The sequence below is a fragment of the Helicoverpa zea genome, chromosome 6, assembly GCF_022581195.2.
Source record: "Helicoverpa zea isolate HzStark_Cry1AcR chromosome 6, ilHelZeax1.1, whole genome shotgun sequence".
NCBI classification, from domain to species: domain Eukaryota; kingdom Metazoa; phylum Arthropoda; class Insecta; order Lepidoptera; family Noctuidae; genus Helicoverpa; species Helicoverpa zea.
Window position 1 is genome coordinate 10562752 of NC_061457.1, and position 25191 is coordinate 10587942.

The following is a 25191-nucleotide window of genomic DNA, read 5'->3' on the forward strand; positions in this document are numbered from 1 at the left end:
GTGGTAATTACCTATGTGGAAAACTTTTAATTAGCCAGCTCGCTTTGATAAATAGCCAGTCAGCGAAACTAAACGCATGTTCAGGAATGCCAGTGTTAACGATGTCGATGGTCGCAGGGAGTTGTGTTCTGAATTCACAATTTGACAAATCAACGTTATTAATAATTATAACACCCAAAAGACTGAATTAATAATCCCTGTTCAGTGAACTCTATATCCAATGTTTCACGGCTGCCGTGCCCAACTAATATATGACTCTCATTTAACTTTATGGCAAATAGCTAGTTGAAATATTAAAGTCAGTTGTAAATCATCTCATAACACGACGCTTTTCAATATAGGGCGGCATACGGAAGTGCAGCCACATCCAACATGTTTAAGCTTCGCCTTTTTAAAGTCCAGTCCAAACATGCCGAAATGAAATATCGGTAGATCTAATCCCGGTCGTATCCGACATCCCGTAATGTTCATGTTTTATTAGTTCCCGGACTCGCATGTCCTACTAACAACATAAGAGACAGCTCTAAGACAAAGTCCATTCAGCAAACTGTTTGTTTTGGCTACGTCCTTATAAGCAGCCCACTCCAAGAATGTTGTACACTTCATGCTGTTTTTCCTTTTATATCGCGCGAATTCCTACAGATGACCGTTAAAATCGCTTGGGGCGTAATCGTAAAGTAATAACAAAACGTGTCGAGTGTAAAATTGCAATGGTGCACAAAATTACAACTACTCGTTATGCTGTGCCTAGGAGCAATGTGCAACCGGTCTTTCTCAGCTGACTCCAATAAATTGGTTGGAGTGATAATACATTCAATTGAGGTGATTGACCGAAAAGTAGAAACTTAAAGAACATAAGCTCTATAGAAGATGAAGTTAGCTAACTTTCGTTCGTATTGCGGACTTTTTACATCTACAGTAGCAGCTTTTAATTTGATTATAGAGTTTTCTCATTTCCAAGTCGCAGACTTTTCATAGGTATATCTGAACATACAAGTGTCCCATCTTTAGGATTGGAACGCTAGGCACGCGACGAGACGGGAGATATAATTAGATTCACCCGTTCCTGTAAATCCTTCTCCTTTTGGAACGAACGTTTTGCTTATTGCAGCCAAACCGTTCATTCAGTACCTACTCGTGAAGAAATAAAGCGCTTAGAAATTACATTGGTTCTGCAACATTTCACATCAATTAACTAGCTTTGCCAATTACATTTTTTTTGCATTTTCAGTGTTTATGTTTACTAGTTTTTATGTATGTTTGTAATTTTCAATCAAAGGTTATTATTTTTTTCAAAATCAAAATCTTTTTATTTCACATAGGCCTTTGTAGGCACCTATGAAACGTCACATTAGTTGCACGGTTCCAAAAAGTTGGTCTCATGGAGAAGAGCCGGCAAGAAACTCTATAGACACTCTTTTTAAAAAGTAAAAAGTAGTGTAGTAAGTAGGTTTAGTGCTGCTTATTTATGTTGGGTGTTAATTGTTTAGCAGCAATCTCACAAATTTCTTTTAATAAGGCCCTAACGTTATTGAGAGTTCCCTCAACTTGTTAAGTTTGAAGTTTCAATGGAATCATTCTCAATTTCAGCATTATTTAGAAGTTGTTTATATGTACTTCCACAATTCGCATACTAAAGGCTTCTTGGCTCAAGATGCCTGCCGTCGCTGAGAACCCTCGAGGTTACTAAGCGCCTCGGAAAAGGGAGGTTACCTAACCATTGTTGGTCTTAATAAGCGATCTTTTTGTAACCACCGCATTCATTAGAAGATAATGTCTTAGTTTATGTGTGCTGGTGACATTTAAGGTGAGTTTGTAACTTCCAGCAAAAAATAAAATGTCATTGTAATTATCCTTACAACTTGTCGTTAGAAAACTGATGTTTGTTATTAGGTCTCGTTAATTGTTTCTTCATTATAAACGCATTGCATTCCAGTTACTTTATGTTTATGGTATTCCAAACGAACTATCAATAAAGGAAAATATAGTAGGTATGCAGTGCTGATAGGAATAATAGGAAACTATTGCTTTTGTTGGCAAGCTAACAACTACTAGGCCGTGACTGTATTATTCATAGAAACTTATGCATTTTCAATTTTTCATCCGCTATTCTCCACTTTAAACTTTCAATTTGAAAAATGACTCGTAACCTCGCATCTCAGTAACCTAGTTTGGGGACTGTGTGCTTGTAACTGTCATGCTTTTTCCCTTAAGACGTTTGTGAACTAGAGAACTAACAGTGAACGTATGTAGAACCACGCAATCGTACAATTGTACCGTTATTAGCTATAAATTTGAAGTGCATAAAGTAATTTCCCTTTATCGCGGGCACACCATAGCATTCCCGTGTGAAGTGACCACAATCTGGTGTATAATCAATAGACGATTGAACTCGATACCCGTGAACCTCGGTTCCGCACCGTGGTGCGAGGATCTGATTGCAACCGATGGCCAGGTCACTTCACACAATGACACGGATGCAGGCTCGCTACTGGACCAACGTCTGCATGTCGCGTGAACTGTTGTATCGAGTTCGTTCGCGAATCGACGCACTCGTTCCGCTTGCGTGGACCCAGTGACTCACTGGGGATTAGTTCTGTAACGAATACCATTATATTACTAACCACTCTCTGTCCAATAACCTAAATTAAGGCGAGGAAGTGGTCAACAATAATTCCATAACCGGCACGCGCATCTAAGGCGCCAAAAGGGGTCGGAGCGTCTGAGCGGGGCGAGGATAACAATACGCGCGCTAGCTTATAACTAAAAGTCGTAAGCGACAAAATGGTTTTGTAATTTTAATATTTAGAAATGATAATTTAATAAAAATTCCTACTACCATTTTAAAGAGTATGTATATACTCAACTACTAAAAAAGTTAAGAGGCTTAAATCGGTCCCGTTTGCCCATAATATGTGAATCTCTTTTTAAAAAGAGGTATGTTTGATATATTTTTCTCTGTTATAAAAGTTACCTAATCATGTTTCTACAACTAACAAAATAAGGCTTATATCATGAACTTTCAGGTAACCAAGTTGTATTTTGATCCGTTTTGTATTTACTGAGAAAAATTGACATCCTTGGCGCCAAAAATTCCAATTCGTCCTCTTAAACCAGACACAATCACACACTCATTCCTTCAATCTCAAGCTTTTCTGGCGTCTCACAATTTATCCAACAATAGGCATGATGACAAATTTTTAAATTCCTTTGTATGATGTAGGTATACGTCTATTTTATATTAAAAATTATTAATTTTAAGAAAATGCGAAGTTTTTTTTATCAAATAATTGCATTTTTCTCTGTCCACTTTGAATCCGGCGCGAAAACGCTTGTCAGTGTCATGTCGTCACTTGTGACGTCACGACTGAAATTACAAGACGCAAGTAAACAACGCTCGTGCAATAATTAAGTTTTTTGTGTTATTAAATATGGATTCGAAAGTGCATAGGTGTTGTGGGGTCCCCCAGTGTAAGAACACATCCAAAACAACTCCTGATAAGTTATTTGTGTACGTTCCTCACAATAAAAAAATACGAAACAAGTGGCTTAAACTTGCAAGGCGAGATTCAAAAGCAATATTGCCCAGGGTACAACTTTTTTTTTGTGAAGATCACTTTGATGTAAGTTATTACATAGTTCTCTAGATTCTAGCATAGTTTATAATGTAAATAACTATTTCGAGGTTAGGTTTCATCTCTCATTGTTTTTTAATTAAACTAGTATACTTACATGGAAGTTTTAACATTTCTAAATTCAGCTGAACAAAAATCTTTATTTGATGCCAAAAACTTTCCCAGCATTATGATATCAATTCTAGGCAAATTAGCGCTGTTTGCCTTGATAAATCCGGGCTCCATAACTCGTGTTATAAACAATTAATTAATTAAAAACAAAGATCGCAGTGGAAGTTCACAATAACGAAATGTGACGTTCGCGCGCTTTCGCGCGAGTTGTTTTGAGAAATGACGTCACGAGCTCTGATTGGTGTTCAAGATATCATGGCGGATTGCCTTATTTCGTAATTTTATTTTATAAAAATACATATTAATCACATTATTAACAAAGAAAACAATGCGCGTTTTATATTCCAAGCTTCAAGTTTAATTTAATAAATATATTATTTTAATGATTTTTGATTACTGTCATCATGCCTATTCTACTAATAAAAGTTATTTTTTTGGATGACAGACATCGGTTAGTTAGACAGATTTATTGGTCTGGAACAAGATACAATATTTCTCAAACGGCATTAAAATATAATGTTACAGCCAAGATACTCGCAATGAACTCTACCATAGAGGTCATAGCGTTCTTAGACTTGCAACCGTACCTAATAAGGGTATCTTTAATGCAAGTTAATTACAAAATATGGTCGTTGGTTGTTGATACAAGTAATGTATATTAACACCATTCTTGGCAGATAGACCTGATGTAAAATTTCTAAGTATTTAAAATACAAAACGTTCTATTAACACAGATGTTCACCGTTATATAAAGTGGGACTGTTAATTAGCTTCTGTAATAACTGTTATCAAATGTGTTTCTTACATCACGATTGAGAATGCTCATGTGCATCTGCATTAAATTTCTTTGTTCCGTACTCCCAATTTGGGTTCCCAGTTTTGTTTTACAAAACTCGTATCAATAATTTAGAAGCTCCATTTAATCTCGTTTTTGCCTATTTATTGTTCTTGTCTGTGATATATGCATCGTATATTACGTATGTAAAAGCTTTATCGCCTTTATTAGCCATGCGAAGAATTAATTTGCATCATATTGACTTTTCGTTACTATAGAACGTGTTTGTTTAAGCTTCCACGTGTGTTTTTATTTTTTGTATTGCATTCCATAACTCTTCTGCAATTTGACCTTATTTCGGGCCCGGTTTAACACCTTACGTGTAGGCAAGGTCGTACTGGATGATCACGAGTAGACTGCCATCTACGGCACTCGTCTCACCAGTCGAGAATCAAAGCGCACAACCATATGGCCGGCTCACCGGTCAAGGGCATCGATCACTCCCAGAGCACTTGAGGACTTCAAAGGAAAATTATCAGCTTTGATAAATATTGCTTCGTGTAAACGCTGTGACCCAGATTGCCAATAAAACTGCCAATGAAACTGCGTTAAGTGGCGCACAGAGCACTCATTCTTGATCGTTAAACAGTTACGTATTTAACTTCATTATGGTCTTTTTATGAGGTCTTTTGTAAAGCAACCTTAAGAAATTGCTTCACAATTTCACGCATTTCGCATGCATTTCAGATTTGCTGTTATTCTTTCAATCATGTTTGCGCGCTGGAAACCAATTTGTGATTGATTTGAAATCGACACAGCTGTCTTCTCACACCGGTGATTCGATTTCCCGCTCATTAACGAGATCAATAAGCTCAAAGGTACGCAAAATCGAAATTAAATCGTGTCATGCCGAGCCCTCGATGGCTGCGATAGGCTAGGAAAATTAAATTACCGGCTAACGTTATTTGCGTAGGTTCGACTGGACAGGATATTGCTGTCTGAACAACTTAATGGACTTGTTTTAACACTGATTTTAGTTAACAGCTTTATTCAAGCCAACGAATTTCAAAGGCAAAACCACCTACGAAGTCGTGGTCTTGGAAAATTTTCCTTGATGTTTGTCCGTCTGTTTTACAGGCACCGGCAGATAATGGTATTAAATTGTAAATAATTTGAGGAACAATTACGTTGGCTACATTATATTAGATTTTATTTAGTAACTTGTGTACAATAAATTCGAGTGATTTTGTTCATATTGACATGAGAGGATTGGAACTTTTTCTTACAGTTCTGCGTGTCTTCGTGTATTTCTTGTCAATTATAATAACAACGTAAGTTTCACACATTAGAGAAAACTGTACAACTTTCTAAACGACTTATTTAGATATTCAAGCTGTTTTCTGTATAAGTGTAGTTTTGTTCACTGTATATTCCCACGGGTTGTATTTATTTGGTTTAATGTCTTTATTTTTATTTACATATACCAAAACGAATTCATGCCTCTATTTTAAGATTATGTTATATGGCTATGATTAGACTTTGCAATGTGGGATTAGTTAATGAACACAATACCTATATTTTTTCAGAACATTAGATAGATAGACAATTTATATTTCTAAAATGTAGTCCACTTCCAGTCGAAAATAATACTCGTAAATGTTAGAAGAACAATGTAATTTAAAGTGCTTTATGCAACTCGTTTATATAATCATGATTCGTTTCAAGATCATGTAAATGTTTGCAAATAAGCTAGCGGCAAATCTATTGTTGCATCTCCCGAGATGTTTCTGCGCGTACGATCAATCCTTGCTCATTGTGCTGCACGCTGCACGCAATTGAATCGTCCATGCACAACAGATTGCCAATTTAAAATCATTACGACTTCAATAGAATTACTCTTTACATAATAAGGACACCATTAAACAGTTTTTAAAAAAGAACCTGGTTTGTAAAATTTAAAATGAAGCTCAGCTTTATTCTGAAACTTTCTGTACTCAATATTGACTGCTTTCCGCAACTTTTTCGCTTAATATTCGTCGTGACATTAAAATGTCACAAAAGTTAATCGTTTCACTTGAAGACGTTGGAAAGCTGCACGGTTTTATCTACATCGATTAATAAGGGATTCAAGCATCGTCTACTTCGTCATTCCTTGCTATCTTGATGCGAATACTTGTTTTTCTTCGAATTCGTCGTCCACAGCTGCAAGCTCGATAATCTAGTGTGGGACGTGCAATTATAATGATGCTATGTTGTGTCTGCCTTCAGCGTGTTTAAAAATGGTAATAGAGAAAGGCACATGTGTATTGTTGGGTTTTTAAGATAGCCATCGGCTCCATGTGGTGACGCGCGGCGCGCCCCTCCGGTCGTCGGCATTGCTCGCCAGTGTATTTGGTAGTTCCATCCGCGCCCGTCTCGGATATTGACGTGTTTACGATAAGATTTTCCTCCAAACTTGCTTTCAGTGAACTACTTGAAACTTCACTGTGGAACTGTTGTGCAATTGTTTGTTTGTTTAAGACTGTTTGCCTTGATTACTTAGCTGATAGTCTGGACAGAACTGTTTCTGTTCTATAAACTTTCAGGTGAGTTTTGGTTTTAATGTTTCAGAAATATTTAAAATCGAACTTTCACAACTTTATACTATATATTTAATCACGAAGTGGAGACAATTCTTTATTTTCCAATAAGTATCTAATATTTGACACCGAATTTTATGTTATCAGATAAGATGCGATTATCAACGTCGGACCATTTAATTTGAATAGATACATATTCATAACATGTTTCAAGGACGTCCAATGTCCCAATAAGTTAATGCATAAGTTTATAACAAAAAAAAATATGGCGAAAAATATTCTTCATGGTTTGAATGAATCGTTTCAACATACATGTTTTCGATGCAATAATAAAAATAAAATTGATAATGTTTATATAAACTTGATTTCGAAGAGGTCACGTGTATCTGCATACGAAACACAAGGATAATATTTGTGCAACTTCACGCTTTATTACAAATGATTATAAATATCCCACAGTAATTACAATCATGCACGTTTAACTTGAAGTATATCTTATTGTTTTGTGCAACATTAAAATAACATATCTTTACTTCAAAGTGTCATATGACAGAGTAACATACTTGTGTCGTAAACCAGACATTTCCCGAAAAAATCAATGGGAGTTAGCAATTTAGCATTCCCAGTGTGTTCAAAGCGAGGGTGACTAACTTAGGGGAATCGGTGTTTATAGGGACAATAAAATTGTTGGCTAGGACAACATTGACGTTGTTTTCAGATTACACTATTGTTTGAACTCGGCACGCCATGATTTCATCGATACCTATACAACCTTCACCTTGTCTCAGACTTTATGCAATTGTGTACTTTGTTTATGGTTCTGCGGTATCCGTGACTGCGGTTGTTTCAAACTGATGAAAATAACTTCGAAATATGAAGTCACGAATATTTGAAAAAGAGTTAGCAATAAATAGGTCTAATTCAAAAGCCAGGTTTTGCAAATTGGATGAGTAATTGGAAAGCTAAATGCAATTCAAATATTATTCACCCTTACAGACAAACACGAACTTGAAAATGAACTCAAACTGAATAAAGACTTATTCCCAATACTATTTTTTTCTTGTTTTGCAGTCACATGTTCGAATTGAAGTTATGTTGTTTTCTTTTAGCTCGCAGTAGGCAGCCAGACTAATTCATTTTAATTCCAGTATTAGAGTTTATTAAATGAAGGCTGCATTAATATTTAGTGTTGTTCATTTAAATAAGATAAAAATTAAAATTTTATTACGTTGACATTTAGATTATTTTTACTTTTTTGCAGAATTATTACAATCCAAGATTGTTTTAATGTCATATTCAAATGTTTTTTTTTTGTTATTAACAAATACAATTAATTGCCAATGTCGTTCCTTACTTTGTCATATTTATAGGGGCAATATCAGATTCTATAATGTTAATGTCATGGGGGTCGGGAAATGACACGGGTCTTAATAAAGGGCAGACGGGGGGTCGACACACACGCACAAAATTGTGATTTATTTGGTACAACTACATCTGTATATGGGCCTTTTCTGATAGATAGAATCAATGATAGTGTAGCTGGCAATAAATAGAACAAGAATATTTCGATAATTCGTGTTCAACAACACGCAATGAATGGTACGATTATCCGATAAAATAGCTTTAATTCTCTTCAGAATCTAGATAACAAATCCATCAATATAAATTATCGTTATTGATATCAAAAAGAAAGTTGGCAGAAATTAATTTATGTAAAAAGTCTGCATTTCACTCTACAAGGATTTCATATTGAGCTTTCTGCTTTGTTTGTGAGTTACGTCACAACTTTAAAAGGTTTTTAGGGAAACTTATAAATGGACCGCTTGACAGGCATCAAATGTTTGAACACTTACGTCAAAAAAAGTATGGCATCCATTATTGATAGTTGTAACCTGTAACCTTATAAGTAACACATGTTTTCCACGACCTAATTGAATAAGAATGATTAACATTGTTTCATCTTCCTTTCCTCCGTATAATTCAAGTTGTATGAAATCTCTTAGCATCCGCATATCACCTTGTTCCGCCCCGTCTTCTCTCATTGCCGTGAAAGTCAGGCGACAGTTGCTAAGCCTAAAACCAGTAACTTGCTTGAAAGACAAGGCAAGTCCGGTATAGCTCGACCAGTTCCCTGGAAAGTGGAAACTGACAATAGATGGAAATCTTCCAAAGAAATTACTTTTTTTAAAGCAAGTTTCCTAAAGGCCGACAATGAGAATTTTCAATGGATGTTTGCAAATTAATGGGCATTCGTAATGATTGTTTTAGACTGGAATCTATAAATCTAGAATAGATGTGAAAAAAATCCAAGCATTCTATCCTTTGTACGTTATCCTTTTGTAATAAGTCAGATATTCATGATGATAATATAATGTGACTAGCCTGGCACTACACCGTGCCCTGTGTTTCCGGTCCCGCCCTGTCTGATCCGCTAATAGCAATGCGAAAGGGTAACGACAATCGACCCATTGTTGCGTACAGGAGTACACTTGTTTTCATATCTCACATATTTTATCAATCCGTACTAGATAGTAACGAATACAACAATATGTTTATACGTGATAGTGACCAAAACAAATATTTGTTTACTTGTGCTATCAATGTCAATGGACCTAAACCATCCTGCATTATTGCAATAATCTTTCTTATACTCAGAAACATAACGGACCGTATAAAACAGAATAAAGCAACGACAGATGTCCTAAGATGTGCACCCACTCGCACTTTCCAATTTATTTTCAGAGCGATTCGAAGAAATCGTCGAACAAAACATTAATCGATTGTGAAGATTTTGGGTTGGGCTTTGAACATAAACATATCTGTTTAACATCAGCTCATAAAATGTACATTAAAACGTATCGGTGTTTCAGTGAACGCGATGAGCGACAAGACATTAGCTGTAAATGTGCCGAGCCCTAGGGGACGGGGGCCAAGCCCCGAGTCCTGTTATGGCCGACATAATAATTTTATTCGTGGCAACAGACGCTGTTAATAAATGAGCCAACAGTAACTACCCGGATAGATTTGCTTCCTAAAACCCGTTTATAAGCCCATGTTCATTACTGAATATCGTTATGGGAGTAGTAACAATGGCTGAAAAATAAATGTGGAAGTAGTTTCATTTGGTAATTGTAATGGCGTAACTAATGATAGATAACACAAAGCCTTTTACTGTAATTTAAACACCATGCTTGGACAACTTTTATTCTATAAAAGACATAGTTGTACAAAGTGAACATAATCTTGCAACTAACTTTAGCATAACATTTATAAATACATAGTGTTAGTGTGAATAGGTTTTACCGTAGAGTTGAGCAACTATATTTTGCGATGATGTAGTCTCGCTTAATTTGGCGGCCCCGGTCCATGGTTTATAAAAACTTGCCACATCACGCGTTCGCATCAGAGCCGGAGTAACGACCTTGCCTCGTCCACCTATGACACGGAAGGACGTGCCAATTGCACGAACATAAAATGGCTGCCGTTTTACAGTCCTGTTGCAATTTCTTCAAGCAAACGGGACTTTGAAATCTGTACTTATAGGAAATGCAAGTGCAGTTAGTGAAGTACTTACCTACTCTTGTAAGAAGTAATGATCATTAGATTACATACTAACTACAACCAATAGCCGTGAATCGCATTTCAATACGTGCTTTAAATATTTGTCGCTGTTTTATAGTTCAACCTGAAATTACACTTTTCTTCTAAAAAACCTTGTTTTTATTAAGGTCTATGGCAGGTTCGATCTGTAATTCTAATCAAGAAATGTCGGAGCCATTGCAATCAAGTCCTACAAGTTTTTTTTTAACTAGACATTGCAAGGTCTGTACTATGTTGTTAGAATGATTTGTTGTTCTCATTTTATTGTTATCGTTTTTGTTTCAACGCACGCCAACCTATCATTTATCTACGATTGTTAATTATAATATACGTTTCAGCAAAAACTGTGGCGGAATGTAGATTTGTTACGCTACTTAATTTGCGTAATGTTCTGCCTATTTAAAGGGAACAAACATAAAATAACATTCTTCATTCCTAAGAGTTTAGTAGTTGTGTAATTGCGTTGCGTGCTTTGGCACCGGCTTGATGCTTGTAACTGCTCAAGCACTAATTAAAGTGTATTCGGAATGTTTAGATGCAAGTTTTAATCTCAAGTTTTTACCCACTAGTTTACTTACATCCATGTCCTTCATTTGTATTCTCGGGATAATAGGCAGCTGCTTTATTCCATTATTATTTTATTCCCAGACAACTATATTTATTCAGTTAGTACGTGCTGCCTAGATGTTCTGCCGATCTTAAGCACTACATGGCTTTTTATGCTAAGTTAGTGAGAACCTCCGTTGAATAACTTGACATGATTGATGACGACAGTATATGTTTACTGTAGTGCCAATCAATGGGAAAATGTTTACTAGCTCGTTCTGGGAGCTCGTCAATATGTCAGCGGCACACATCGCCTGATTTAGGTCCGCTCAGACTCCAGGAGGTCTTAGCTGTATTATCGGCTGTTCTACTTTTTGGGCTCGTATATTTAATTTAATCTTTACTGATTGGGAGCAAAAGGATTCTATTCAGTAGAAATGGGTCATGAGATGCTTCAGAATTTAATCCGCTACTTACTGTTAATGCCACATATTCGATTACATGTGGGTCGGACTCTATTTCAGCTACTTATCCCGCTACGAGATGAGAGTTGTTAATACAGGGTGTTTGGCGCATGGACCGACACAATTTTTTGGGGGATTCGTGAGGCCATGTACTAGTTTTCACTCATAGACCCAATGTCCTATATGTCACTGTATTCGAGATACGATTTTTTTTGTTTGTTTTTAAAAATTACCGGAACTATCACCTTTAAAACGCTATAACTTTTCAGTCTGTTGTCGAATTTACACCAAATCACTTTCATTGCGTTCTCTGATGTATTATTATTCCAAATAAAACATAAATTCATAGCACTAGATGGAAAAAAAATACTTGTTGAGCTTCCAAAGTCTTAAAAATGAAAAAACGTATGAAAAATGTCAAATTCAAAATTAATTATAAAAAAAAGTAAAAGCTTTTATGAACTTCATTTAATAAAAAAAAAATGCCTACTTAATACCCTTTCCAACGATATGCCACATGGGTGTGAAATCATTAATAATGTCGTCACAAACCTAAAGGTACACATTAACCAGTGCCAGGGTAATGAAAACACAAAAATGTTTTAAAATGTTTTAATTAAATTTAAGTTATAAATTATGTTCAAAATGACTGCCTCTGTTGCGAATGCATGCACGGCATCTTTTTCTAATTTCTACAGTCGTCGTCCTCAGTCGCATTTCTGCTTTCATAATTTCAAAGGCGCAATTTATTCTTTCGATTAAAATTTCTCTTGTGGGTACTTCAGTCGCATACACAATTTCTTTTGCACGGCCCCAGACATAAAAATCCAAGGGCGTCAGGTCTGGTGAACGTGCAGGCCAAGGAATTGGGCCGCCTCTTCCGATCCATGAATTTGGAAAACAGTTGTCCAAATGTTCTCGCACGTCTCGCTGGTAATGTGCTGGACAGCCATCATTTTGGAAAATAATTGGTTCTCCATCTAATACTGGTAATACCAATTCAGGTAAATCTTCGAGTAAAAAATTCAAATAATTTTCTCCGGTCAGGCGCTCTGGTAAGAAATGTGGACAAACGTTTACACTAAACTTAGTTTGAAAGGAACTTTGTCTTTTCTTGCGGGGATTTTGTCTTTTTTGCGCCCAATGGTGAAGGTTGTGGAGATTCACAATTCCCTCGTGATTAAAATTGGATTCATCAGTCCACAAAATTCTTTTTAAAAAATTTGTATCATCTACGTCCGTATGCATCATAAATCGGCAAAAATCGAGCCGTCTCCTGTGATCATCATCTATGAGACCTAGAACAATCCATTAAAGACTGGTAAAAATTCACTTTTTGAATGGCAAAAACTAACATAAATTTAAAAGATAAAATTAGAAAAAATAAAAGTTACTAGGTATTTATTTGAAAAACGAACCAGTAAAGCTACAAGGATATTTGTAAACGTTTAAAATAAGTGTATGGTTAAAACCATTTTAAAATACAAGTTTTTTGGGTGCAAAATTTCAGCACAATAAGGTCGAAGATAACTGGTTCAAAATTTAGTTTTACGATTTCGCCTGATAAAATAAATAAAGTACTTAACGTACCTTGAACAGAAGTGTAGTGATACGCATGCTTTCCATTTTCCCGAAGAACTGACCAAACTTTCCAAACCGACAAGTGAAGTCTTTCAGCTACAACTCGAATACTTGTCGTTGGATCCTCATCAAAAGCTTGCAAAATGCTTTCATCAATTACAACATTATGTTGCCTCACATTAACGCGAGGCTCTTGGAAATTTATGTTTCCAGTCTCCCTCAGACGTCGATAGGTTGTAGCAAACGTCTCGTGGTGTGGTATACGCCGGTTAGGATAACGCTGCTGGTAAATTCTACGCGCTTCACGAGCGTTACAATTAGCGCTGCCATATGCCAACAACATGTCAGCATACTCTTCGTTGCTGAAGTTAGGCATTGTAACAAGCACGGTGAATACACCAACAGTTTAACAGAAAAGTTCAACAAACAAAACTTAACAAAAACAAACTTTAACAAAAAACAACGAAATAGGAAAACGTGAAATACACGGACACTTCCGATAGCAGAGATAGTCAAATCTCGACTAAACAAGGATCACATAACAAACTCCAACCCAATGATAGACAAAGACAAGAGATATTTTTCATGCGTAAGAAAGAGACAGGCAGTTTACCTGCCAATTACCTGCTTACCATTGTTCTATCAAACGGGTTCGTTGTTAGAGACGTTAGAGTGCGTGTTCGTTCCTGCTCTGATTTTGACGACATTATTAATGATTTCACACCCATGTGGCATATCGTTGGAAAGGGTATTAAGTAGGCAATTTTTTTTACAAGCTTTTATTTAACTTGCAATGTATGTATGTATGTATGTATGTAACTATGTGTGTTCGGGTGGAATTTTACAACTCAATTTTAAGGCACTTGCCCTCAACCGATTGAGCTGCAATTTTGCATACATGTTTAGTTTGGATGACAATGCATGTTAAGCTATGTGACGTCATCCTAAATCCAACATGTCTAAATATACAAGATGGCGGACTAGTTATTTTTAAAGTACCTATACAATATGGGTATCAAATGAAAGGGATTGACAAGTAGAACACATCGCACTTTACGAAATAAAAATCCAAGATAGCCGCCGCTACAAAATGGTGAATAACCTATTTTTTTCAATCCCATCCATACCTATGGGTATCCCATGACAGGCAAGTAGAATAAAGTGCACTTTACCAAATCAAAACTAAAAAGTATAAAATAAATTGAGGTAAAAAAATCTTTAAAAACAAGCTTTTATTTAAATGCGCTAAAAATAAAAAAATAAACTTTTACTGTAACTTTACTGATTTATGTTTTAAAAGCTTGTCGCGATTTTACTAAGAAAGTAAATACGAGTACTTAAATCTCGCGACAAGCTTTTAAAACATAAATCAGTAAAGTTACAGTAAAAGTTTATTTTTTTATTTTTAGCGCATTTTTTATTAAACGAAGTTCATAAAAGCTTTTACTTTTTTTTATAATTAATTTTGAATTTGACATTTTTCATACGTTTTTTCATTTTTAAGAGTTTGGAAGCTCAACAAGTATTTTTTTTCCATCTAGTGCTATGAATTTATGTTTTATTTGGAATAATAATACATCAGAGAACGCAATGAAAGTGATTTGGTGTAAATTCGACAACAGACTGAAAAGTTATAGCGTTTTAAAGGTGATAGTTCCGGTAATTTTTAAAAACAAACAAAAAAAATCGTATCTCGAATACAGTGACATATAGGACATTGGGTCTATGAGTGAAAACTAGTACATGGCCTCACGAATCCCCCAAAAATTTTTGTCGGTCCATGCGCCAAACACCCTGTATAATACATTTTACTCGAATTTACTCATTTATGTAAATCTGTTTAGTGCCTCGTATTATTATAATTTGAGTTTCCGAAATGGAAGAGCCCATTTTCCTTTAAAGGTAGCCATTGTCAAACGAGTTTGTATTAAATGGCCCTCGACGAATTTATTGCTTTGTAAATGATACCGCCTTTGATCGCAAAATATTTTTTATATTCAAATTTTCTTTATTCTGCTACTAATTTAACTGAATAGGTAGTTTAGTGTACGAACTGAAACTTTGATGTATTTTTAAACATTTGTTTTGGTCTAAATATTTATTTGACTAAAAGAAAACTGTTCAGGGAAGAGTAAAAGATTTATTTTTAGTATTTCGTTTGAAGATACAACACGAGAACGTGCAGTTAGAAGCACGTTTTATTTAATTGTAACCACGCCACGTTACGTGGCAACGTAGGCATGTAAATATTTTACTATGACACAATTTGCATCAAACACATCTATCGTATCATATACAATGCAAAATCTAATCTATCGATATACAAATGTATATTTGCTGATCGCACATTTACAGGCAGATTTGTACGCGTTTACAAATTGCGTGCATTAACCTAGATCTAAGTTAGGTATAATAATTGTGGTGTGTCGGCTAACTGACGCCTAGCGATGGAGTCCAGCCAAATAATACCTGAAACGTTAGGTTTGGGATTGGTTTAGAATATGCCGATTATCTTATCTTTGTACCTGTGTTATGATGTATTGGTGTCTCGTCTCCTAACATAAGTCTCAACGGAGTGGATAACGGAGTTTTAGTACGGTAGGAGTCGTTAAATTTTACTATGGCACTCTTTCCAAAAGGTTATGATCATGTGTGGGCATGACGTTCCCCCGATGCCCATTACTTTATATTCGGAAAAGTTTACAAGTTCTCATCATTTTTGAAATAAGGCGGTCTAAAAGCAAGTTTGGAGTACCTTTCGCCGTTTATCCATGCATTTACTTACAGGGTATAGGAACTCTTGTCGGCATAGGAAGATGTCTTTCAGTGTGAAATCGAATCGTAAAAAACGTAAACTTGAAAGTTATCCATTGATTTTGAATGATCGGCTCGTGACTGCAAATGTAGATAATAAAGCTGATTTAAATAGCCTTTATAAATTATGACATTTTATAAAGATTATTTTCACTTTTATAACACTTACGGTCTATGGTCGCACATTATGGCCCAATAGTGCATCAAATAATGGATCGTTATCTGCGTATCATAAAACGATGATGGAGTGGTTATAAAAGTTCTTTTTCCTTCGCCTCAAAAAGAAATTCAGTGTTCTCGAAGAAAAAACGCCATGTCTACGTGCTCCGTTTCTGGCATGGCGCAATCAGCCCTCTCTAGAATATCAAAAGCAATTGATAGCTTATTTGTATTTAAAACGTGATCTACAAGAAAGTCGATCGAGTGGAAACTGACGATGGCAATTTCGTTGAGGGCTCGTCGATTGTTTCTCTTTTTATCGCTATCCTGTTCGCAATTAACATAAGCACTTAGACTAAGAGCTTATTATTCAAGTGCATATTAGTCATCTGTTTATACAGCCAACGCATTTTTTCTAACGCGAGGCAACGACTTTAGACCTTCGCCGTGGCCTTTTTAGATTAATTAAACAGCAGCAAGTCTGTTGTATCGTCGGTATAAAAATAAATGTAGTGTATGTTTATCGGTGGGTGAGTAGACGGCGCGTCGCGTACATGATTACCGTGACAAATTGTATATAGAACACGTAGTATAGGTGCCCATGACTTGAACCCAGTGTATGAGTAGTACGCCTTGATGCCCCCCCAGCAAATCGCAGTACAATGACCCTGTTCCCGTATCCCCATTGGGTTACGTACCAATACGTGTGTAGGGCATGCTTGAATTGGATGTTAGGTTGAGTAACGAGCCCTATTAAATTATTTATACAATTGTGGAAGTTGGTAATTTTACGGATATTTAAAATGAACATGGTTTTTACGTTGAGTTTCTTCCTTAATTCATGTTTGATATGGAAACTGTTTACCTCAACTTGGGGCTATCATCGTCACAGATTTTAAGTGCTCAAATTAAGTTGTTTACATATGCGACTGTAGAGTGAAGTTGTTCGCATGTTATATTTTTATAAATAAATATTTATATGATTCAGAGTTATCAAGCCAATAGTTCTTGTACTCAGTACGTCTGAATGTGAACAATCACTTTTATTGTTATCGGTCGATGTTTCAAATACTTATACAATAAAAACTGATATTTTTATACTAGACTTCGCTATTATTGAAGATTTCCACGAAAACAATCTGCCAATAAATACAATTTACTGCCGTTTGTCACGAATATCGAGGTATTATGTTTTACTCCATGGGAAAATATTTATTTTTGTAACACTGATGCAAAACGTTTGATTGCACTCTGATAAGTATGAATAGGCGAGGCCGACTGGAGGCCCGTCCATGAGAACTATTCTTACTCCGCGTCGTTGCTACACAATACGTCGATAGGTTTTGCTCATTGTTGGCCGTTTCACCATTTGATATTCTGATACCTAAGTTTTTGCCGGGACCACTTCTCGGCTTTTATGTAGTTGAATACCTTGTACAAGTACCTACGAGTATTAAACGTAGTCGGACAAGTAATTTTACGGACGCTCACGCAAAGTGAAGCCATAAACCTGTGTCGAAACCTTGCCGTATACGAAAGGACGTAAGCCGTTGTTTGTGTAAAAAGTTTGCATCATAATACCTTTATCTGTCAGCAGACTTTTTATCACAGCTATAATGTAATATTATCTAATATTATCCTTTGCGATATACGTTGAATTGTTCATTTAACAGTTATTTTAGCATAGACAGTAGTTGAATAGGCGACACCCGGAACAATAGCAATAAGGTCCCCAGAGATTGCGCCAGTGCAGCCGTGCCCAAGGGCCGGCGCACAATGCCTGCCAGCTCACAATACCGCTGCAGCGCACTGATTACTGCGCTCCGATCACAACGTTAACTCATATTCATTACTCAACGGTCTTCTTTTGTTTTGTTACAGAACATGTAATTAACTTGCGATGGAAGAGGAGAGCACAGCCTGTCCCGGCGAGGCCGCCCCTCCTACCGGTGACGCACAGGCCAACAACGATGTTCCTAACGCAGATACAAAACCGGCGTCCGAGGACCTCGCAACTAGTGTTACGAATATAGATAATAAAGAAGAAAGTGATAATAAGGATAATTGTGATGACAAAAAAGAAAGTGAAATCAAAAAAGATGAAAGTGCAGAAGTTATTCTTGAAACAGTAAATGCAGAAATCAAGAGTCCAGTGCCAGTGCTGAAGGAGCCCTTCGTCGAGCCAGAACCTAGTGAACCCAACGATGACGCCAGATCGCTGGGCGACCTGGATAGCTTGCCAGCTGGAGATGAACTTGCACTTGGCGCTGCTGGCAGTGATAGTGGTGTAGAGGGCTGCGGCCGTGCCCTGAGCAGCGGTGGCGGGTCCAGGTCGTGTGCGTCTAGTGTGGTGTCATGTGGGTCCGGTTGCGGCTCGGAGAGCTCGTCACTGGCGGGTGCACCGCCGCGTCCTCGACGTCGCGTCAATGTCAACGTCACTGATCCGAAACGCAGCTCACCTGTCGGCTCGGCAGCCCCACGACCCGTGACGGCGCCTCGCGGCCCCAACCTGGCCACCCGTGAACGGGCTAGGAGTCGAGAGAAGCCAACTCCACCAGAAAAACCCCGACCACTGACACCAAAACCACGTATTCGACCTACCGCAGACCTGCCTAATCTCGTTCGCGAGAGCCCCGCGCTTCGTGCGAAACCTACTAAAACTTCAACGGCTCGATGTCGTACACCTAACTCGCCAAGTGAAGAGAAAAGATGGCCGGCCAATGGACCGCGGTTGACGACAGTGACGGACGCGAATGCGACTCGAGTGGCTGCCGACAAATATGCGACTCTGCCACGCCGGAGACGTGACGCGGAGCCTGAAGGCTCTCCGAAGCACGAAGGCACTCCACCATCGTCGCGAAGACCTACTGTTACTCGTTCAGCTTCGTCTCGTTCTACCATTAAAACGCGAGTTCGTATCTACGCAGAGAAAACCTCGCAGACAGTGCTGATCGGCACCGACATCGAGGCAGCTCTGGCGGGGATTGTGCCAAATATTGAGAGGTACGTCATACACCATTCATAAAAATTATTATATCGTTTCGTAAAGCAACCTAAATGACCATTGCTCAAACTAATGTAACTTCTGACGTTTGTTAGACGATTTTATTATGAAATACGCTTTGTGGGCATAATTTAAGTCTTAAAGCTATTGTAAACGAAAGTGGATAGTAAAGTAAAGTAAGCTGGATGCGAGAAGCCGAAAATCTATCTCAGTGGCGTGCACTTGGAGAGGCCTATGTCCAGCAGTGGACTGCGATAGGCTGATGATGATGATGATGATGAAACAAAAGTGAAGTTTTCACACATGCATCAGTAGTTGAGTCCATATGTAATGTTTATTCCAGTCGTGTGGAAGTGTCCCGCTGCCACCGCGGCGTGCAGGCGAGCGCTCGGGACGCGGAAGCGAGTCGGCTGGCCGCCGCCCTAGCCGCGGCTGCCGAGGAGCGCGAGCGGCGACAGCGCGCTGAAGCACAACTGGCAGCAGAACGCGCAGCAAGGCTCGCTGCCATCGCCGAACTCGACAGGAACTCGCAGAGGCTGTTGGACCTCGCCGGCGCTGGTAAGTCATCTCATACAAACCCCAAACTTCTAAGAAATGTATGGCATTTTTGGCTAAGAAGTTCGTGAAGATCACATTATGCCCAACATCGGCAGAAGATCTGAATTGAGCTTTTTCGCTTGCCGATTCCACGATTTGGGGGAAACTACGTCACTATTCAAGATTTTCGCAGTAAAGTAGAGCAAATGTTTCTTATTTCTGTGCTAAATAAAAATTACGTTTATACTATGTAACAAACAACGAGATGCTCATGTGACACCCCTAGGCTTTAGTCGTCGCGTATAGTATAAGCTCTTCGTAGACATGGTGTAGAATATCTGTCATGCAGGATGCTTTTGATATTATATGTTTCTTTGTATTGCAACTGGGTTACATATTAGTGAAAAGAACCAAACAAAGAGCATTTTCGAGATTAAACAATTGCAATCTTTGTCTTTTAATTAAACAAAACAAAAGACTAAAAAAAGGAAATGAAAGTAAAAGTTTTGGTCGAAGACAGTTTAAAATAAAATTAAAAGAGTTCATATCAACATGGAACTAGCCAATCGTAACACTATGACTGTCCCGAAATAGATTTAAGTTGCGTGTTCACGATGAGTGAGATCCGACCTCATTCATTCAAATTCGCCTGAATTACGGATGCATACACATTTGCGACCTTTATGAAATAAGGTCGTTGGGGTTAACACCTTATTATAAAGTTTTGGCTCCGATCGATTCCGGTCCAATTCACGCGTTAATTACATATACGACCCCTTTATATGTCACGGTAACTTGTGCATTGCAGAAATCCGAAAATCAATTAATTTTATAAAAGCTTTTTTAACGTGAAATACATTCCGACGGTTTTTATTAAGGCTATCGAGACAAGAGACAAGTTCTTTATCAGTTGATATAAATTAGTTAATAACATTCTACATATATTATAGTGGCGTAGCAGGAAATAACAGCTTAGGTATTGAATTGTTTCATTGGAGATTGTTTCGATAACACGTGTTTATCAAACTGTAGTACCACCTGCAAAAACAAAACATATAATAAGTAATCATCAGTCTTGATGAGACTTAGGCACCGACTTCAAACGAGGTATCTACATGCTTAAATATTTACATAAGTACGTATTTACAATCCTGGGCAACGGGGTTGTTCGAGAAAGTTACCGCGGCCCTGGTACATAAAGGACTTCAGAAGGAACATGATGGGTTTTAGTCAGACACTCCCTCTCTCACACTACTAACCCACTGCGGGGGGAGGGGTCATTTGATGATTTACCTGAAAAAAGAGTATATTATGTATTTACAATAGCTTACTTAATTGTAACTCTAACATAGCTTGCCATAATTTAAGACAGACATGTTTAATACGCTATTGTGTGGCACTAAGCCAGCTTTAAAGCTGTTTCTGAAACATTCTTAGTGAAATCTAGCCAGGGGATCAAACGGCGAATATATCTGCGTTTTTCACTACCTTGTTTCTTAGTATAATAGCAATGCAATAGCAAAAACTTTAAATTGCGCATTATAGTTTGCCTACCACGTGCACTTCTTTCCTGGAAGTTCGAAGTCCTAGCACCAAGCAAAACTTTGTTTTATCTTCTTCTATTCTATCAAGCATTTTTTCATGTACATCAGGCGCCGGTGCTAACGCCGATGGGTGTCTTCGAGTATTGGAGGAGCAACTTCGCGCAGCCGGCGAACTCGCGGCCAAGCAACGCGCCGAGATCGACGCCTTGCGCGAACAGTGCAATAAGCTGCACGTTGTAAGTACTTTGTGTACCTATTTATTGCATATATTACTTGGGTTCACTCACCCACGTCAATGCAGGAACTTCCTCCCGTACCCGGACTAAATGTGCCTTTGTATGTAACACGGGGTCTAGCTTTCCAATAATGAATTTTTCAGTACTCTCGGACCCTTTTGCAAACGAAAATGTTAACCCTCTTTATTGTGTTTGTATAGAAAAATGTATCTACCTATATCTATTTGTTTTCCAATTATATTTTTTTTCCTTGAAACTTAGTCAGTGAATATTTATCGGTTTTATTTAGGTATATACCTACAGGTATTAATTATTCTGGGCAGCTTTTTCCCAATACAAATGTTACACACCCTGTTGTTCGCAGGAGTCGTGCAGCTTGCGCGAGAGCGCGCGCGTGGCGGAGGCGCGGCTGTGCGAGGCGGAGCGCGAGGCGGCCGAGATGCAGGACTTCCTCGCCGCCGAGACCGGCGCGCTCAGCGACTCGCTGCGCGACGCCGAGCACGAGCTCGCCAGGGTCAACGCCGACCTCGACAGGAGGTAACATAGTCCCTACATGTTCATTTCAATGAAAAGGGACTCATCATCTCCCGAGTCTTTTCCCAACTGTTGGGGTTGGCTTCCAGTCTAACTGGATTCAGCTGAGTACCAGTGCTTTACAAGGAGCGACTGCTTATCTGACCTCCTCAACCCAGTTACCCGGGCAACCTGATACCCCTTGGTTAGACTGGCGTCAGACTTACTGGCTTCTGAGTACCCGTAACGACTGCCAAGGTTTAACGTGCCATCCGAAACACCGTCAATGGTGACCAATATATACTTAGAAAGTACATACAAACTTAGAAAAGTTGCATTGGTACTTGCCTGATCCGGAATCGAAGCCCCGCCCTCGTACTCGAGAGGTAGGCTCTTTACCCTAGGCTACAACGACTAAATGTCATTATTTTTAAATTTCCGAGTAACATGCTTCTTCATTTGTCATAGGCGGGTCGAATGCCGACAGCTAGTCCGTCTATGCGAACAGAGGCGGCAGGAGGCGCTGGCGGCGGCCGCCAGGTCGCGGGGCGGAGCGCGCGGCGTGCACGCGCTGGACGCGCTGGCGCAGCGCCTCGCCCGCCTCACCCGCGCCGTGCAGCGCGCCTACCGCCTGCCGCACGACCTCGAGCCCACCGTCTATCATAACGACCTCTACAGGTAACTGTAAACTGTAACTGGTGCAGGAGGCTCGACTGATATTTACTTTTACAATATTTGAGGGTTCCTTATAGTCTGACCAGAAAGCGCTATTTACACGCGAGTTCACTCGCGTATACTCTCGCGCGTTCTCGACCTCCTCATTCCTTACCTCACACGCGCGTAAAAAGATTGCAATGAGCGGGAATCTCAACTCGCTCGATTTACGCGCGTGCACCGCGCGAGTCGAGATACTGCGGTGCCATTGCAGCGTCCAGTATTAGGCGCGTGTCCATGCTTATAACTGACCAAATCCGCCTCGTCATATGCGTGCGAGAACTCTAGTGATTTCGCCCCATCTGGACGCAATACAAATCAACGCGCATAAATCGCGCTTTCTGTACTTGCTCTCCTATCTTTAAATCGTACTTTATTTCATATTCATGGAATCAGATACCCTCTTGGATCAGACCTTACAATACCCTCTTGGATCGGACAGCGTTTTCTTTACATATTTTAAACATGGGTAAGACTTGCGTCTTTGTCTTTGCTTCAATTTTGCTCTCTCTTCCAGCCGCAGCGACAGTGGCGAAGCCCTGTCCCCGGAAGAAGAAGCCGCTGGCGGGGGTCTCGTGGCTAACGTGGCTCGGGCACTGCGCCAGGTGCCTCCGCCCCCCGCCCCCGCCAGCCCCGGCGCGAGGGACGACGACCGCTCACACATCTCCGATGATAACGACAACTCGGCCGACCTTCTTGATTCAGAAACTGAGCCTTGTCTTGTTACTGACCCTGGTAAGGATTTTTTAAATAAATAAATTAATCAAATATGTGCTGATTGACAGCTACTGGTGTAAAACTAATGGTAAATCTAACTGTGATTCTTTAACATTAACAATAGACTAAATAGTACTATTTTTCATTCTAGAATGCGCAGAGGAATGGTGGTCAGGCGCGGAAGGTGCGGGCGCGTGGAGCGGAGACGAACTGTCGCCTGAGAGGGACTACTATACGGATGACAAAGGTATGTTCAAAACATAATTCCATTAAATGTTCTTTATTTAGACTGTCCAGAGGTATGAATATTATTATTTTTTAAATTATCAAGTGTTGTTTATAAACTGTCCGACACATTTTTTTTTTTAATTTAAGATTCTAGATCGTGTTTTACGCACATTGCTTCTCAAACGATTTGGATTTGGAATCAATCAAAACTTTATCGTTACTCCTGTCTGTGAACGATTTAAATTTGGAATCTTTACCCACACTATCAGGCACCATGGCAAAGTCCTTTTTGTATAGAATAAGCGCTGATCGTGTTCTGCGCGCATTGTTTTTTTTTTCATTTGAATTTGGAATCAAACAACTGTAACTGTCCACTACAGACGGCGAATCAGCATCAGCGTCAGAGCGGGAATCCTTACGCACTCTCTCAGCCGCCATCGCTCAGCGGCAACGCAGCGAGGCGGAGGAGACGGCGTGCGAGGGTCGCGGCGGCGTGCTGGCGCGGGCGCTGGCGCTGGACGCGCGGCTGTCGCGCCTGCTGCACGCGCTGCGCCACGCCGCCGCGCTGGCGGCCGCCAGGGGGGACCCTGACTCCTGCCGCCTCGCGCAGGCGCTCAAGTTAGTATACTACTATAGGCTGCTTTTGTATAAAGTCACAGATTTATGACAGCGCTGCGCGACACTCCGCGAATTACAGATGATGTAGCGAGGGGGAATGACGTGCGCGGTCATGTGTCGTGTCTGTTGGCGGAATTAAAAAATTTAAATAATGTTTTCGCTGTAAATGAGCAGTTTTAAAATGAGCGTCTCATACACGCAATTAAATTTGATTTTGAAATCATATTTCTAAGTGCTCGTCCGTTTGCCAGACATGAAAAACAGCACGTGTGTAAACGTGAAATAGTGCCACAGTACGCACAAGAAAAGCGCTAGTGTAGAATCGCTCTATTTCTTACACTTTCATGTGCCAGCATTATCACTTAATGTATATCAACTAATTATGTCTAGAATAGTCTCATGGTATTCTCCCATTTATAAAAAAAATATCACAAAAATCAATCACATCACGTATTATCATGTACCCGTATCGCTATTTCAGAGACAAAATTGACATGACGGAAAAGAATGTAGCTGACGTAGTTGTCAAAAAGCTAGCCGAGTTTGACGCCAGTAAGAATATGATGGAACAGTACCGACAATCCGTAGAAGTGAGTATACATAGTAGTCTTATCAAAAATAGGTATTTTTTTACAATTTATTGTCACCCTACCACTTGGTCTTGATATTCATTCATGTATTATGTTTATGTATCGTATGAGGCTCATTTTTAAGCTCAGTTTCAGACATACAATACATTCATATACAGTCAAGAATATAGTGAACAGGAGAGAATATTAGAAAAAAAACAACTAAGAATTATAATGGCATTTACGC

The 25191-nt window shown here is 38.9% G+C and overlaps 1 protein-coding gene across 6 annotated transcripts in view; it reads left to right on the plus strand.

Annotated features, from left to right (window-relative positions):
• LOC124631334 (adventurous-gliding motility protein Z) overlaps positions 1-25191 on the plus strand; it is a 49111-nt gene that overhangs the window by 15976 nt on the left and 7944 nt on the right. For 4 of the 6 annotated variants that reach the window (XM_047165683.1, XM_047165685.1, XM_047165682.1 and 1 more), the window contains 9 exons: positions 18146-19267; positions 19612-19826; positions 21458-21585; positions 21950-22122; positions 22567-22776; positions 23330-23547; positions 23681-23776; positions 24138-24375; positions 24857-24965. In XM_047165683.1, the coding sequence (XP_047021639.1) occupies positions 18165-19267; positions 19612-19826; positions 21458-21585; positions 21950-22122; positions 22567-22776; positions 23330-23547; positions 23681-23776; positions 24138-24375; positions 24857-24965 (2490 nt within the window). In that variant the 5' untranslated portion in view covers positions 18146-18164. Of the gene's footprint in view, positions 1-6897; positions 7107-17905; positions 17993-18145; positions 19268-19611; positions 19827-21457; positions 21586-21949; positions 22123-22566; positions 22777-23329; positions 23548-23680; positions 23777-24137; positions 24376-24856; positions 24966-25191 lie in introns of those variants that run through there. The other 2 variants (XM_047165681.1, XM_047165684.1) reach the window with 2 other exon arrangements.